The following is an 18,306-nucleotide window of genomic DNA, read 5'->3' as shown; positions in this document are numbered from 1 at the left end:
CAGCTGTGCTGTAGGTAGTGGATTATTAGCTGTTTTGTGAATTGCTCAGCAAGCTGAGCTATGAGTACTGCAGTAAAACAGCTGTACTGTGAGAAATAGTTGTATTGTGAGTAGGGTAGGAATAACTGCTTAAAGCGACATGGCAGTAGCTGCACTGTGAAGAACAGCTGTAGCTTGAATAATACTGTGCTGTGAGAAATAGTTGTGTTTTGAGTACTGCAGTAACTGCTGATCTGTAAGTACTGTAGTCAAGCTGTGAATATCAGAGTAATAGCTGTGCTTTGAGTAAAGCAGGAAAAGCTCTACTGTGACAGCTTGATGGTCAATATTGCAGTAATAACTGCTTTGAGTACTGTGGCTGTGAGCAGTGTGCAGGCATATCTCTGCTGTGAGGAACAGCTGTACTGTGAGTAGCTTGAGTAGTGCTACACTAGGTGTGATGTGAATCGGAGCTGTAATAACTGCAGTAATACCTATGCCAAGTAATAGTTTTGCTGCAGCCAATGGCTGTGCTGTGAATATTGCAATACATTCTGCAATATGAGTCGTGGCTGACTATGTGTAATAGCTGTACGGTGAACAATGCAATAAATTCTGCAATGTGAGTGGTGGCTGTGCTATGCGTAATCGCTTTACGGTGAACAGTGCAGTAATAGCTTTGTTGTGAGTACTGCAGTGGTAGCTGTAGTGCAAGTTATAGCTGTTCAGTGAGTAACAGCTGTAGTGCGAGAAGAGCAGCAATCAACATGCTGTTAGTAGTAGGTGTACTGTGAGAAGCGCAGAAAGACCTATGCTGTGTGTAGTGCAGTAGCTGTATTTTGAATACATCAGTAATATCTGTGATGTGAATTAATTTTTTGATTACTGCAGAGACCGCTGTGCTGTAAGCAGTTCAGTAGCACATGTGCTGCAAGTAGTGCAATGAGTTGTACTTTGAATAATGCTACAATAGCTGTGCTCTGAGTAATAGTTGTGTTTTGAGTACTACAGTAACTTCTGTGCAGTAATACTGGTGCAGTGTGTAGTGCAGGAATAGCTGTGTTGTGAGTGATACCTTTGCTGGGAGTAATATAGTTACACTATGAGTAGCACAGTAATAGTTGTGCTGTCAGTAGTGTTGTAGCTGTTGTGTGAATAATGCATGCGCTGTGAGTAATATAGTTAAAACAGTTTGTGATGCAGTAACAGCTGAACTTAATAGCTGTTCTTTCAGTAATAGCTGTACTGTGAATAGTGCAGGAATCAATATGCTATTATTAATAGCTGTACTGGGAGTAGTGCAGCAATTAGTGGGCTGTTAGTAATAGATGCCCTGTGGGATAGCCACAGTAAACACCTGTGTAGAGCAGTAATAGCTGTACTTTGAATCATGATGTAATATCCATGCTCTGAGTAATAGTTGTATTTTGAGTACTGCTGCAACAGCTGTGCTGTAAGCAAAGCAGGTATACTGCTACTGTGTCTAGTGCAGGACCCGCTTCTCACAACAGAATTATCCTCTGAGCATTATCATCCCACTCTTTCTCCTCAGAACAGAATTACTGTCGTGAGAAGGGGTGGGATGATGATGCTCAGTGGGTAATTCTGTTGTGAGAAGGCATGAGATGATGATGCTCAAAGGGTAATTTAATTGTGAGGAGAGGTAGGATGATGATGCTCCGATGGTAATTATTTTGTGAGGAGTGGGATGATGATGCTCAGTGGGCACTTCATTTGTGAGAAGGGACGGCATGATGATGCTCAGATGGTAAGTCTGTTGTGAGATGAGCTGTAGATGCTCAGAGGGTGATTCTGCCATGAGATGGGATGGGATGATGATGATGCTCAGAGGTCGACCCTTTTGTGAAGAGAAGGGGTGGGGTGATGGTGCTCAAAGAGTAATTCTGTTCTCCTCAATTCTGTTGTAAGAATGGATTTGGTGATGATGCTCAGATGGTAATTCTGATGTGAGAAGGGATGGGATGATGCTCAGCGGGTAATTCTGTTGTGAGGAAAAAGAGGTGGGATGACGATGCTCAGAGGGTAATTCTGTTATGAGAAGGATTGTCAAGTCAAGTCAAGTCATAACATTTATATAGCGCACTACATACCCAGAGGGTTTCAAGGCGCTTAGGAAGGGGAGGAGGATTATTTGTCAAATATCCACGTTTTAAGCTGCTTTCTGAACGCTAGGTGATTCTGGGTGAGGCGAAGGTAAGCGGGGAGTGAGTTCCATGTTTTGGCAGCCAGGTATGAGAAGGATCTGCCTCCCATGGTGGTCTTGTTGATGCGAGGTACAGTGGCGTAGGCTTGGCTGGAAGAGCGAAGTTGGCGGGAGGGGGTGTAGAAGGACAGTCGAGAGTTGAGGCAATCTGGTCCGATGTCGTAGAGTGATTTGTGTGCGTGGGTAAGCAGTCGGAAAGTGATTCTCTTATTGACGGGTAGCCAGTGGAGGTCTTTAAGGTGGCCAGAGATGTGTTCGTTGCGTGGGATGTCTAATATGAGCCTGGCTGAGGCGTTTTGGATTCGTTGTAGTTTCTTCTGGAGTTTAGCGGTGGTACCTGCGTAGAGGGTGTTTCCGTAGTCCAGTCGGCTCGTGACTAGAGCGTGGGTGACTGTTTTCCTTGTTTCGGAGGGGATCCAGCGAAATGTTTTTCTGAGCATGCGAAGAATGTTAAAGCAGGAGGAGGATACGGCGCTGACTTGTCTGTTCATTGAGAGTGAAGAATCCAGGATGACGCCAAGGTTCCGTGCGTGGTCTGTCGGGATGGGTGCATTTCCGAGGGCTTCCGGCCACCAGGAGTCGTCCCATGCAGAGGGGGATTTACCTAAGATGAGGACTTCTGTTTTGTCTGAGTTCAGTTTCAGACGGCTTTGTTTCATCCATTCGGCGACTTCTTTCATTCCTTCGTGTAGGTTAGTTTTGGCGGTGCTGGGGTCCTTGGTGAGAGATAGGATCAGTTGAGTGTCATCCGCGTAAGAGATGATGTTGAGGTAGTGTTGGCGGGCGATGGCTGCGAGGGGGCTCATGTATACGTTGAAGAGGGTGGGACTGAGTGAGGATCCTTGTGGTACGCCGCAGATGATTTCAGAGGCCTCGGACTTGAATGGTGGGAGGCGGACTCTCTGGGTTCTTCCGGTGAGGAACGAGGTGATCCATTCCAGTGCCTTTTCTTGGATTCCGATGTTTCTGAGGCGTTGTAAAAGGGTGTTGTGGCAGACTGTGTCGAAGGCTGCAGAGAGGTCGAGGAGGATGAGGGCGACTGTGTCTCCATTGTCCAGTAGAGTTCGAATGTCGTCTGTTGCTGCGATGAGGGCGGTCTCAGTGCTGTGTTTGGCTCGGAAGCCAGATTGTGAGGGGTCGAGTGATTTGTTGGCTTCGAGGAAGGCGGCGAGCTGGTTGTTGACAGCTTTCTCGATGACTTTGGCCGGGAATGGAAGAAGCGAGATGGGGCGGTAGTTTTTGAGTTCGGTGGGGTCTGCTGTTGGTTTTTTCAGAAGGGCGGTGAGTTCAGCGTGTTTCCAGTCTTCTGGGAAGGTAGCGGAGTTGAAGGAGCAGTTGATGACGTCTCGGAGGTGCGGAGCTATGACGGAGTCTGCTTTGTTGAAGATGTGGTGAGGGCATGGGTCTGTGGGGGATCCAGAGTGGATGGAATTCATCAGGCGGATGGTGTCCTCAGTGGAGATTGGGTTCCAGGCGTTAAGGGTGTTAACGGGGGGAAGATGGTCAGCTGATGGTAGGGTGGGTTGGCTTCCGGGTTGGTTGTCAAAGCTGTTGTGGATGTCTGCAATCTTGTTGTGGAAAAAAGAGGCTAGGGAATCACAGAGGGTTTGAGAGGGGGTGATGTCGTTGGAGTTGGCCGAGGGGTTGGAAAATTCCTTGACGATGTTGAAAAGTTCCTTGCTGTTGTGGGCGTTGTTGTCAAGTCGATCCTTGAATGCTGTTTTCTTGGCTTTTCGGATCAGTTGGTGGTGAGTACGGATGGCGCTTTTGAAGGCGTTCTTGTTGCTGGTGGATGGGTCTTTTTTCCAGGCCTTCTCAAGGGAGCGGCACAGTTTCTTGGACTTCTTGAGGTCATCGTTGAACCATGAGGCCTTCTTGATGCCAAGTTTGTGTTGACGTTTTTTCAGTGGTGCTAAGGTGTCGGCGGTTTTGGATAACCAAAGGGTGAGGTTGGAGGCGGCTTCGTTGGCGTTAGAAGAGAGGGCTGGGGAGGTTTGAAGGAGTGATGTGGAGATCTGCTCTGTGGTGATTTTGTTCCAGTTTCTTTGTAGAGTTGGTTGGAGGTGGATGATGGGTTTCGGCTTGTTGTAGGTGAAGTGAACGCAGCTGTGGTCAGTCCAGAGGAGATCCGTAGTGTGGCTGAAGGAGACATGGTTGCTGGAGGTGAAGATGGGGTAGAGTGTGTGACCTGCGATGTGGGTGGGGGAAGTGACCAGTTGTTTAAGTCCGAGGTTGGCGAGGTTGTCCAAGAGGGTGGCGGTGTTGCGGTCGTTGATCTTTTCAAGGTGGAAGTTGAGGTCTCCCAGAAGGATGTAGTCTTTGGAGGGGAGCGCGTGTGGGGTGATGAAGTCCGTGATGTCTTCACTGAATTTTGCGCGTGGTCCTGGTGGTCTGTAGAGGAGGGTGCCTCTGAGTGTGGTCTTGGGGTCGATGTGGATCTGGAAGTGAAGGTGTTCGGAGTTAGCGATAATGCACAGAGGGTCATTCTGTTGTGAGGAGTAGGATGGTGATGCTCATAGTGTAATTTTGCTGTGAGGAGAAAGAGGTGGGATGATGACGCTCAGAGGGTAATTCTGTTGTGAGGAAAAAGAGGCGGGATTATGATACTCGAGGGTAATTTTTTCGTGAGGAAAAAGAGGTGGGATGATGATTCTCAGAGGGTAATTTTGTTGTGAGAATGGATGGGATGATGATGAATAGAGGGACATGTTGTTGTGGAAGGGGTGGGGTGATGATGCTTAGTTGTCAATTTTGATGTGAGAAGGGAAGGGATGATGATGCTCAGAGGGCAATTCTGTTGCGAGGAGAAAGAGGTGGGCTGATGATGTGCAGAGGGTAATTCTGTTGTGAGAAGGAAGATGATGATGCTGAGAGGTGTAAGAAGGGATGGAATGATGATGATTAGAGGGTAATGCTGATTTGGCAGGGGTGGGGTGATGATGCTCAGTGTGAGAAGGGATGGGATAACGATGCTCAGAGAGTAATTCTATTGTGAGAAGGGGATTTGAAGATGATGCTTAAAGGGTAATTCTGTAGTGAGAAGGGATGGGAAGATGATGATCAGAGGGTAACTCTGTTGTGAGAAGGGATGGGATGATGATGCTCAGAGCGTAATTAAATTGTGAGGGAATGGAGTGATGATGCTCAGTGGGTAATTCTGTTGTGAGAAGAGGCGGTATGATGATGCTCAGAGGGTAATTCTGTTTTGAGAAGAGGCCCAAGGATGATGGTAAGTGGGCAATTCTATTGTGATGAGAAGCAGTGGGATGATGGTGCTCAGAGGGTTATTCTGTTGTGCGAAGGGGTGAATGATTTTGTAGGGTGGACAATCTTGGAGTGAGGAAAAGGGGTCTGATGTTGATGCTCAGTGGGTCATGTTGTAGAGAGGAGAATGGTCAAGATGATGGTGATGCTGAATAGGTCATTTTGTGACGATGATACTTGGCTGATATTAACTGGATGATAGTACGTTTGTAGAGGTGATGTTAGGTGGTAATTCTAGGGCAGTAATTTTGGGTTGCAAGGCTTTGTTAGTGAATTTTAAGTAGAGATCAAAGGGTGATGATGTGGGAGGGGTTATAATATGGCTTAAGATTCTCGAATGGTGTAACTGGAGTGAAACTGGGGGGTGATAAAAGCTGTACCAATCCTTGTAAACAAGCTGTCTCTTTTCTTTCTGTGCTGTCTCTTTGGGTTTACAAAGATGCCTCTGTCGCTTGTACACAAGCTGTCTTGTGGAACATCTGTGCAGTTGGAGTGAACTTCATCGATCCTTGTAAACAAGCTGTCTCTTGTTTCTGTGGTGTTTCTTTGAATGTAGAGAGATGTCTGTCTCTCCTATGCAAGCTGTCGTATAGGATGTCTGTGCTGCATGAGTGAGCTGCATCAATCCTTGTAAACGAGCTGTCTCTTATATTTTGGTGATATCTCCTAGTGAGACATCACCTTCCCTTGGATATTAGCTGTCTAATGGGGTGTCTAGGAGGCGGCAGTCAGCTGAACCAATCTATTTGAAATAGCTGTCTCTTCTTTTGATAGTGTCTCTGGCATTAGAGAGGTGTCCCACAAGCTGCCTCGATGAATGTTTGTGCAGCTGGAGTGAGCTGCATCATTCTATGTAAATGAGCTGTCTCTTCTGTTTCGGTGATGTCTCTTTGTGTGTAGTGAGAAGGCACCATCTCTGTACATTAGTGTGTGTAGTGAGATGCCACCATCCCTTGTGCACTAGCTGTCCATTGAAGTGTCTAGGAGGCTGCAGTGAGCTGAATCAATATTTGTGAACGAGCTGTCCTTCGGTTCGGTGATGTCTCTTTGGGTGTTGAGAGATGTCTCTACCCCGGGAGCTGTGCGGCTGGCTCTCAGGCACTACCCAGGGTCCATCAGTTCCCGTTACTGGGAGCTGACGCTTACGGCATGGGGAGAGATTTGCTAAGTGAATTTGTAGTTAAACAGATTGTCCCCCTGCTTCCTAAACAGTCCCCTGAAACTGGGGCTGACAGCTCACTGGTGGGGGCTGCAGCATCAATTAGCGGCCGTCTGCAGTGTGTGCTGCTCAAGGCACAGCTGAGACAGCACCACTCACGGTACAGCTGTAAAAGTATTACTCACAGCACAGGTATTAGTTCAGTACTCAGACATGGCTATTCCTGCACTACACACAGTACAGGTATAACTGCGATGCTTACAGCACAGCTGTTACTGCAGTACTCAAAACACAGTTTTTACTCCCAGCACGGATACTACATCATTATTCAAAGTACAGCTATTCCTGCACCAAACACAACACAAAAAGCACTGTTCTTCCCACCAAGCAGCTATTACTAACAGCAAATTGACTGCTGCACTATTCACAGTACAGCTATTGTAACACTACTCACTGTGCAACTATTGCTGTGCTAGTCACAGTTGTAACTGTGCTCTCAGCAAAGGTATTACTTCAGTTCTCATGCACAGCTAACCTTGCACTACATGCAGTGGCAGTATAACTGATTTGCTTACAGCACAGCTGTTACTGCAGTACTCAAAATGCAAATATTACAGCATGGATATTAAATAATTTTTCAAAGTACAGCTATTACTGCACTGAACAAGTGTTACCGTGGATACCCCACAGTGCAGCTATCACTAACAGCCTATTCATTGCTGCACTACTCACAGCACAGCTATTAGTAATAACATATCCATTCCATCATTACTTACAGCACACTTATCACTCACAGAACAGCCATTACAACACTGCTCACAGCACAGCTGTTACTGCACTACTAACTGTTGTAATTGCATTACTCACAGCACAGGTATTACTCACACAACAGCTATTACAACACTACTCACAGTACAACTATTACTGTGCTACTCAGTGTAACTGTATTTTTACTCACCACACAGCCTTATCTGCACTACACACACCACCCGTAATTACCGCACAGCTGTTACAGTAGTACTCCAAATACAAGTATTACTCAGAGCACTGATATTACAACATTATTAATGGTACACCTATTAATGCACTACACAGGAATTACTGTGGTTACCCCACAGTGCAGCGATTACTAACAGCCCATTAACTGCTGCACTACTCACAGTACAGCTATTATTAATAGCATATTGATTCCTGCATTACTCATAGTACAGCTATTACCCACAGAACAGCTACTACAACACTACTCAGAGTACAGCTACTTTTGCACCGATCACAGGTGTAACTATATTACTTACATTACAGGTATTACTCACACAACAACTATTACAACAAAAATCCCCTTTGAGCATCATCCCACCCCTTCTCACAACAGAATTACCCTCCGAGCATCATCATTCCACCCTGTGTCCTCACAATAGAATTTCCCTCTAAGCATTATCTCCCTATCCCTACTCCTTACAACAGAATTACCTTCTGAGCTTCACCCCACCCCTCCTCACAACAGAATTACCCTCTGATCATCATCATCCCATCCCTTGTCCATACAATAGAATTACCCTCTCAGCATCATCATCCCGCCCCTTCTCACAAAAGAATTACCCTCTGATCATCATCACCCCATCCCTTGTCCTCACAATAGAATTCCTCTCGGAGCATCATCCCACCCCTTCTCACATTAGGATCATCCTCTGAGCATCACCCCACCCTTTCTCACAACATAATTACTCTGAGCATCACCATGCTGCCCCTTCTATTCACAACAGAATTGCCTTCTGAGCATCATCCCACTCCTTCTCACAACAGAATTACGATCTGAGCATCATCATGTCACCCCATCTCACAACAGATTTACCCTGAGTATCATTCCATCGCTTCTCACAACAGAATTACCCTCTGAGCATCATCATGTCACCCCTTCTCACAACAAAATTACCCTCTGAGCATCATTATGCCACCCCTTCTCACAATGGAATTACCCTCTGAGCATCATCATGCCACCCTTCTCCTCACAACAGAATTTCCCTCTGAGTATCAGCATCCCGTCTCTTCTCCTCTCAATAGAATTACCCTCGGAGCATCATCATCCCATCCCTTCTCACAGCAGAATTACCCTCTGAGCATCATCACCCCATCCCTTCTCACAGCAGAATTACCCTATTAGCATCATCATTCAGCCTCTTCTCGCAACAGAATTACCCTCTAAGCATCATCACACCACCCTTTCTAGTCTCATAATTATTCTCTGAGCATCATCACCCCGCCTCATCTCACAATAGAATTACCCACTGAGCATCTTCATCCCACACCTTTTTCACAATAGAACTACCTACTGAGCATTATCTAAAATCACTCCATACTTAGCCACCAAACATCATCCCACTGACTATCACTGCAAAATAATAAACCCGCCATCCACAAAACCCCTGCCTCACTCATAGAAAATCCTTGAATTCAAGAGAGGGTTTATGAGGAAATGTAGAGTATTCAACATAAAACCAACAAATAATATCACAGGAAAATATTTAGATACACTCACATGTATGGAAGAGATTCTGTAATTCAGGGTGTACTAAAGAACCAAAAAAATACTTTGATTTTTGTGATAAATGTGTTCATCATACACAGGGACAAAATTAGAGATTGTGATTTATAACCAAATTCGGATTTTAAAAAGTTGGGGAACAAAAGCTGCAGGGATTGCAATTCAACATTTATAACAAAAAATAAAAAGAATAAGAAATAAACTAATAGTAGGTGGCTGTGCAATATGGTTCAATATTGATCAGGAGGCGTTCTGGTAACATTTTAAAATATGAGGCCAAAGGAGACAGAGTGAAAGAAATATAACATATAGATCGATAAAGATTAATATAAACAGATATGTTGTTATAAATACAAGCTACTACTTATATTATGTGAATACAAAGCATTAGAGCTGTGGTTTTCTATGTTACATGTGTGTACTGCAACACATGTACTATGCATGGACCTATCTACTTGAAGATAATTTGATTTCTGTTTACCTTATAAATATGGCCATATCTGAACTGGGGTGGTGGAGTGAGCTAAAGAATGATGATGGATTAAACCCAGATCAGTTGACTGGGGGTGAGTGCTTGCAATGTTCAACACTCCGTCCATCACCCCCCTTGGTTTTACCTTTATAAATTTACAATTACAAAATTACAAAATTTACTTTACAAAATTACAATTACTATAATTTTACTTCCATGTTTTTAACTTAATTTGTATGTACCATGTTAGCCGCATTGATTTGTGTTTTTGTTAGTAAAGTAAATAGGCCAAGTTACTGAAAGGTAAGTATGTACACCCCCCCCCCTCCCGGACCTGGCTTTGGATATTGGATATGTCAAGAATTGACTATTGTAATGCATTTTATTTCGATACTAATACCAGCACTCAAGCCAAACTTCAATGTGTGCAGAACGCATGGGTGAGACTTACTTTGGACAGTCGTAAATGGCAGTCGGTGTCCCAGGGATTATCTGATCTGCACTGGCTCTCTATAAAAAGCCTATTATGTTCAGGGCCCTCTGCATAGTACACAAGGCCCGTTATCAGGCCAGTCTGGATGAAATCAAGGCGCTGTTTCACTGATACATCCCTGGAAGAAATCTTTGCTCAGCTCACTTCAATCTGGCTACAGTGCCCAGAGCCTGGTAGAAGAGATGGGGAGGCAGAGCTTTCTCTGTTGCAGCAGCAATACTGTGGAACTCACTTCCTCACCACCTGACTGCATTAAACTGCACTGTCCCTTTAGAAAAGCCTTAAAGACTTGGATGTTCACCTTAAAGGGAGATTTTTGTCTGCTTCTTGGCTGAATCGGACTACTGAGACTAAGCACCTTGACACCTACAGGTATTTGCTGCGCTCTATAAATCCTGTTAAAATCTAATCATATTTATTTAAATACCCATATTTATATACAGTGATTATGTGTGTACATGTGCTTTAATTTGTATAGAGCAGTTATACAGTCTAATATGTATTTGTAATGATATAGTGTCACACTGCAGAGCAATGGCTCAGTGTAATAAAGGATGCTACTCTGCAGACTTCAATAGATTACAAAAATGAACGCGCCACCAACACTATTCATGTAGTATTCGAACATTCTACACGCTGAGCATTTCAAATATGCTATCCACATTTCGAAAATCCTCTGTAGTTCCACAAAACCCGTCCGCACTTCAAATCCAAACTAAAAACCTGAGGCTACAGATGAAAGCTGCACCATAGTAAAACTGCGTGAGTCAACATGTTATAAATGTAGGTATTCCACTCGGATTTCGAATATTAAATACGGACTTCGAATCTGATATTCGAATACCATACTTCGAAGATTATACTGACAATTCAAATAATTAAAACGTGCCTAAAACATCACACCCGCACTTGGAACATTCCGAAAAACTATTCCCCACACTTAAAGTAGCACTTGGAAGATTCCCGAATAGTTTGAATACTCTACCCTACCTTTATCGCCCAAGATCCCGTCGATGCTGTGCTTGGTTTTTTTCTCGCCTTCCTCCTCCTTCTTCTCACACTCCTCGTCGTCTTCTTTCTTCCCGAACTTGATTCTCAGCACTCGGCTAATCGAACTCACTAAACCTCGGAAAGCAAAGAAACAAAGCGGGATTTAAGATCGATCCGCTCGGTTTTGGGGCCTGCGGACTGAGTATGGTAGTGTGTGCTCAAAGGGTAATAGAAGGTGCAGCCACCCGGCCTTGGGTCACCGAATGCTGCAGACATCCTTGCACTGTAGGGGGGTTCTATAGTCTATATGGGGCAGTGGGGCTGAAGGGGTGGCATAAACCGGATGCTCCCTTCTGTAGGTCCTGCAATGTCTGTGGACATCCCTACATCGTAGTGTAATCAATGTGATGTGTTCTAAGGTTTATGGAGTGTGGGGTGGAGGCAATATAACCTGGATCTGAAAAATACAACAGAGCGGTAGTGATGTCTTGACGGATTGCACTTCAGAAAAAATATGTAATCAGACTGGGCAGTAACAACATTACTCTTAATTTCCATGGTCACAAGTAGCAAGAAAGCAATTGGTTGTGGTGCCACTCGGGGTAACAGATGCACCTTTCTACCTTAGGTGCATAGAAACATAGATCCTGAAACAGTTACTATGTAGTGCAATATAACATACAAGTACCCCGGCACTTCAAAGTAAAAGTGGAGAAGTGTGGCTCACTGGTTAGAACGGCAGACTCTGAAGCAGAGATCAGGCCCGGGACCAGGGTTCAAGTCCCGATGCGGCAAGGTCTTGAGCTCAAATGTCCGCAGACTCGATAATTCTTGCCTCGGCGCCTACTCTAATCATGGGTCTCACGCTGCAACCGTGGGCAATAGCTTGCTTAATCTCCACAACGGCCCCTACAACACTGGGATGCCTGGCTTCACCTTGGGGTTGCCCAGGAGGGGTTTCTCACAGGGAGAGCCAGGAAGGGTTCCACAGCGTTATACAGAGCCGGGACTCCCCATTGGAGCAGCTGTGCGCTTTACAAAATACACTACATTTACATTTAATATCCTTTTTTTAAAGTATAGCCTTTATAAGCAAACCTCGTCCAATTAAATCAATGTAATACTGGCAACAAAGATGGGTTTATGCAAAAGATATTCTTTTTAATTTAGACAAATATTATAAAAACATCACAATTTACAAATAATACCATAGAGACCTCTTTTCCCCTAAAAAAGCATCGCACTGGGGAAACTATTCAAAACTTTATAGTCTTGGTCCAGATGCACAACAGCCGACACGTGTTTCGTCACCTCCAGTGACTTCCTCAAGGCTTTCCAAACAAAATTATTTAGCATGGCAGACAGATCCTGTTTCTTTAAAATATTCAACCGGACACAGTCACGATACGACCGGTATTTTCCTAGTTATAAGGGCGATATATGCCCGTCTCTCACATTAGAAATCCGTAGATCTACCTAATAAGTATTCCCGAAAATGTGTACCGTGAATCCTGAATGAAATCGCTTATCTGGTTCTGCGCCTATAATGCGTTTTGAGAAGCCAAAAAACAAGTTCCTAAATGTGTCTGTCCCTGTTGGAGTCTCGTAATTACTTGATCAAGCATTCAAAAGTGCAGCTGACCTTCTGAGTTTCTTGTGTGAGCAGCAGTCCTATTCAAAATCAGAGTGGGCTATGATAGACCTGCGTAACTCATGAGAGAATCCAGCAGCGTGGGCTCTCCAATTGGCAGGACAAGGAGAGAAAAGGTAATGTACCCCCCCTGTATTCTAATACTGCAGCACCTGTACCATCTGTTGTCTGGAGGGGAGTCAAAGTGATAACAAGTTTGAGCCGCCAAGTTTTACGCCGCTCCCAGGTCAAACACAGGAACGAGGTGGCTTCTTTTATAGACTAAAGGGTTGTCTCTCTTGCATTTCGCATCACCCTAAGTCCAGGAGTAGTGCGTCAGGGGTTCTTACGTGCTTTCTGTCTCTCAGGAGTGGGTAGTGTTTTGGGGCAATGAAAGTCTCAGTAGCTAGAGGTTCCCACAGCGTCCGTAGTGTCTTGGTGCAGGCAGCGCCAAAGGTGTTAAAAGTGAGTTTGAGGTACTCAGTGCCTCGGATGCACTAGGTGTCTCAAGCACTATGATTTTCTCAGTGTCTAAGGTTCTGGTAGTTGTTTAGGGCTCTTAGTATCTCAGTGTCTTAGGTGCTGTTAGAGTCCAGGGGCGGCAGTGTCTTGTTGGTGCTCTCAACTTGTCAACTGCTCTCGGTGACTAAGGTGATCTCAATGTCTGCCTCCCAGTGTCATAAGGATCCTCAGTGCATCCGGTGCTCAGAGTGTGTTAGCGCTATCGGTGTCTAAGGTGACTGCAGTATCTTAGGGGCTCTAAGTGTCTCAGGTGCCACAGGTGCCTAATGTGACAGCAGCATCTTAGGGACTCTCAGTGCCTTAGGTGCTGGCAGTGTCTAAGGTGAATTCAGCATCTTAGGGACTCTAAGTGTCTCAGGTGCTGGCAGTGTCTATGGGGACTGCAGTATCTTTGGGACTCTATGTCTCAGGTGCAAGCCTCAAGTACTGGCAGTGTCTAAGGTGACTAAAGTACTTTTGGGATTCTCAGGGCCTCAGGTAATGGCCGTGTCTAAGGTGTCTGCTGTGCCTTACGGGGCTCTGGTTGCTCTTAGAAACTCGATTATTCGCTAAGTCTGAGGCGACCTCGGTGTCACTTGTTTTGACAATGTATCAGGGTCTTTCGGTGTCCCCAGTGATGAGAAAGCCTCGGGTGCTCTCAGTGCCATGACAACACTCAGTGTCTCTGGTGCTCACCTGGTCTCTGGTGCTGCGGTGTCGCGAGCTGTTTCTTGTCGCAGGTGTACCAGCGAAGGGTCACTGTGCTTGCCGGCAGGTCCCTGCCTCCCTCAATTTAGCAGTAGTCTTTACATAGCAGTCTCTGGTCCGGGAAGGGCTCTTGTCACCCTGTATTAAGCGCCAGACTCAGCTTTTGACAGCCTGGGTCTAGCAGCCTCTGGTCCTCTAACACACAAAATGAGACGAGAGGAATCCTTGCATGAAGTCTAACCAGTGCAGAACAGTCCTGCTCAAACTGCCAGGCAAGGTCCTCCTCTGGCCCTGGCAGGGCTCCTTGTCACAATATGCCACTATCTGGCAATGACAGTCTCCGATGATGGGGTGGGCACTTGGTACAACAGTATGGGGTCTGGTGGCTCAGTGGACTAATGCGTCCACTGCAGGGGCCTGTGTTCGACCTCATGGTCACAGGTTCGAATCCCGGCGGGTGCACTCAGCCTTTCATCCATCTGAGGTCGATAAAATGAGTACCATTGAGTTGGGTAACAACAAACATCTGTTATTCAGCGCCAAGATACCCGTAGTGGTGAACGTGCGCTTTACAAATACACATGTTATGTTATACTGAGTGACAGTCTAGCAGTCCCGGTGGTGGCAGAGCACGTCGTCCCACTGTGCTCAGCCCCCTGCCCCCCCCCCCCCTCCTCCTCCCTCTCAGTCTCTGCTAGCAGTGTGGTCGCAAGCCACACTGTTCAGTGTCTGGGTGGGGAATCTGTGCTAGTATTTGCGACTTCTACTTCAGGAAGTAACACGTTGTAAAGTAGGCTTTACACCTGTCGGGTGATAAACCTTTCTGGGACACAACTACGCCCAAACATGTGACCCTGGACTCCAAAAAATGCCGCACTCAATCCTGGTGCAGCATCTGCTCAGGGGCCGAGTCACGTTACCGGTTGTCTGGCGGCAACAGACCCCACTGCCGGCACATTTCCTCTCCTTTATTTCTGCAATAACTGTGTGCGAATGAATGACGGGTGCGTGCTTGTGCGTCTACCACGTGATGACGCAATCAGCGCGCAAAAACGTTTCCGGCTTTTACGCAGAGAACTGTCTACTTAAGCGCCCTCTATTGTCGACAGAGGGTCCACGCAATGTGTGACTCAAAATACAGAACTATGTTGTGTATTAATTAACACAGTTACTTTTACGATGAAAGTGGAACAGCATGTGAACACAGTGGTATTGGCTTTCAGTTTCAGCACGCACAACCTATAATTCGTTTTTTTCCTAAGAAGAGGTGAAGAAAGGTGAGGTGATAGAGCTGGCACTAATGACGTTGTCAGTCACTATATCTAGTTATGATACCCTTACTTTAATTACGCACCCTCCCCTGTGGACCGAGCCATTAGAATCTTTGCTGACTGGCTCAGCAATCAGTAATACAACAGTAAATAGCACACCTCTGTAATATATACAATGGCTGTTGTTCATACATTATAAACAGAAGCGTGTGTTGTGTATTTATCACTTCATACATTTGTTAGTCCGTCTCTTAAGTATTCTAATGTAGCACATATTGCAACTGAAGCACACGGGGATAAAGTGACAGCACAATATCACACAATGGGTCAAGACTAAAGCTAAGACCATAACAAAGGTATCCTGGACCCGCAGTCAGCAAGTAAGCCCCTAGACCACATCCTCTCCTGCTACGTGATTCTCCACTAGTTGATTAGTGTCCCTTAAGGTGGCTTTTTATTGAATCGTGTCGAAAAGTTGTCAGATCTCAACCTAATCTCATCCACAAATGCACATTCCTAAATCCATCCTGTGAGTGGGTCTGGAGGATTGGGCATTGTTTTCTCTCCATCAGATGGTCTCTTTAAAGGACATATGCACCATACTTGCTTGTGGGGTGCCAGTTTAAGATATACATGTTTATTTGTATGGTGTGCTTATCACACAGGAGTGTATCCTGGCACCTTGAGTAGAAGGGTGCTGCCCTGACAGGGGCCTATTGGAATAGCCACAGTTTCAGGTTTTTATGAAATTCTAGGGCTGAGCTGGTGACTCTGAGTTGCAGGGGGAGGGGGGTAATATGAGGCTTTAGGAGCCAGACACAAGTCAAGTCAAGTCAAGTCAGAGAATTTATATAGCGCACTACATACCCAGAGGGTCTCAAGGCGCTTAAGGAGGGGTGGGGAATCACTTGTCAAATATCCACGTTTTAAGTTGCTTTCTGAATGCTAGGTGGTTCTGGGTAAGGCGAAGGTAGGTGGGAAGTGAGTTCCAGGTTTTAGCTGCCAGGTAGGAGAAGGATCTACCTCCCATGGTGGTCTTGTTGATGCGAGGTACAGTGGCAAGGGCTTGGTTGGAAGATCGAAGCTGGCGGGAGGGGGCGTAGAAGGACAGTCGTGTGTTGAGGCATTCTGGTCCGATTTCGTATAGTGCTTTGTGTGCGTGGGTAAGGAGCCGGAAAGTGATCCTCTTATTGACGGGAAGCCAGTGGAGGTTTTTCAGGTGATCAGAGATATGTTCTTTACGCGGGATGTCTAATATGAGCCTGGCTGAGGCGTTTTGGATTCGTTGGAGTTTTTTCTGGAGTTTGGTGGTAGTCCCGGCGTAGAGGGTGTTTCCATAGTCCAGTCGGCTCGTGACCAGAGCGTGGGTGACCGTTTTCCTAGTTTCGGTGGGGATCCAACTGAATGTTTTTTGAGCATGCGAAGAATGTTGAAGCAGGATGAGGAGACGGCGTTGACTTGTTTGTTCATTGAAAGTGAGGAATCCAGGATGACGCCTAGGTTCCGTGCGTGGTCTGTCGGGATGGGTGCTTTTCCAAGGGCTTCTGGCCACCAAGAGTCGTCCCATGCGGAGGGGGAGGTACCTAGGATGAGGACTTCTGTTTTATCTGAGTTCAGTTTCAGACGGCTGTGTTTCATCCATTCGGCTACTTCTTTCATTCCTTCGTGTAGGTTCGTTTTGGCGGTGCTAGGGTCATTGGTGAGTGATAGGATCAGTTGAGTGTCATCCGCGTAGGAGATGATGTTGAGGTTGTGTTGGCGAGCGATGGCCGCGAGGGGGCTCATGTATACGTTGAAAAGGGTGGGGCTGAGTGAGGATCCTTGTGGTACGCCGCAGATGACTTCCGTGGCCACTGACTTGAATGGTGGAAGGCGGACTCTCTGGGTTCTTCCGGTGAGGAACGAGGTGATCCATTCCAGAGCTTTACCTTGGATTCCAATGTTTCTGAGGCGCTGTAGAAGGGTGCTATGGCAGACTGTGTCGAAGGCTGCGGAGAGGTCGAGGAGGATGAGGGCAACTGTGTCTCCATTGTCCAGTAGAGTTCGAATGTCGTCTGTTGCTGCGATGAACTTTTGTTGCTGCACAAAAGGCGTGACTTCCGGCTCTGGCTTTTGAGAAGCAGGGGACGTGAGCAAGAAGTAGGCTGGTAGAGCAGACGTGTCTGGGTGGTGTGTGAAAGCTGATACAGGTGTTCAGGTATGCAGGACTTTGTGTAGAGTTTTGTATGTGTGAATGAGGAGTATAAAAAGTGAATTTTTGTGAATAGGGAGCCAGTGGAGGTGTTTAAGGAGTATGAATATGGATATATATAAGCTTCTTGTATGTACTACTTAAATGACCTGATTTGCCTTTCAAATTCAAAGTTTGATACATCTTAGACCAATTAACTCCATTTTCAACACTATGATCTATAATCAAATGATCTGAGTCAGCAGGGTAAGCCTATCATAGCTTTCTGGAGACTCCACTGCAGGTCGATATCTATTTATTTGAGAAACGCTGTATAGTACAGTGCACCCATATGAACCCCTTGCATATTAGGTTGTATAATTGTGCTGTCCCAATGTATTATATGTATGTGGCAGCTACACACACTGTGTTTCTTTACATTTCCTACTTTATGTATTTATTCTATATATTTTATAGTACTGGCATGAGTATAAAAACAATTATATTAAACATGTATTTGTTTTCCCAAAACGTTCTATCGGATGAGTGTGCAACTGGTTCTTGGGCAACCAGTGAAGGGCCATCAGAAGCTCCTCTCAAGATGCAAATCTGCCCCCACTGCTATGCTAGCAGATGGCAAAATGGTGCTCTGACTAGATGTGAGGTCTTCAAATTGGAGCGGACCCCTCCCTGGGGGGGCCTTAAGTGATCTCCGAGGGAGTGCCAGTCTCTGGCCAAGAGAAGCATCATGCTTTGTTTTGAATGTTAAAAACATGAGTAGCAGTAATCCTTGCAATGGCCATTACTAACAACTATTGTCTTTTATAGCCTGACTGGGATTATATGTAAAAATGGGTAACAGAGCTTAACTGCAATGCTTAACTATGTTTAGACATATTCAAA

At 45.7% G+C, this 18,306-nt stretch overlaps 1 protein-coding gene across 2 annotated transcripts in view; it reads right to left on the bottom strand.

Annotated features, from left to right (window-relative positions):
* PAX7 (paired box 7) overlaps positions 1-18,306 on the bottom strand; it is a 267,766-nt gene that overhangs the window by 238,303 nt on the left and 11,157 nt on the right. The window contains exon 4 of one of the 2 annotated variants that reach the window (XM_086921698.1): positions 11,124-11,258. In XM_086921698.1, the coding sequence (XP_086777824.1) occupies positions 11,124-11,258 (135 nt within the window). The remainder of the gene's footprint in view (positions 1-11,123; positions 11,259-18,306) is intronic. The other variant, XM_086921699.1, reaches the window with a different exon arrangement.

The sequence above is a fragment of the Lissotriton vulgaris genome, chromosome 5 (assembly GCF_964263255.1).
Source record: "Lissotriton vulgaris chromosome 5, aLisVul1.2, whole genome shotgun sequence".
NCBI lineage: Eukaryota > Metazoa > Chordata > Amphibia > Caudata > Salamandridae > Lissotriton > Lissotriton vulgaris.
The sequence above is the reverse complement of the archived record's forward strand: the minus strand, read 5'-3'. Positions and strand labels throughout refer to the sequence as shown.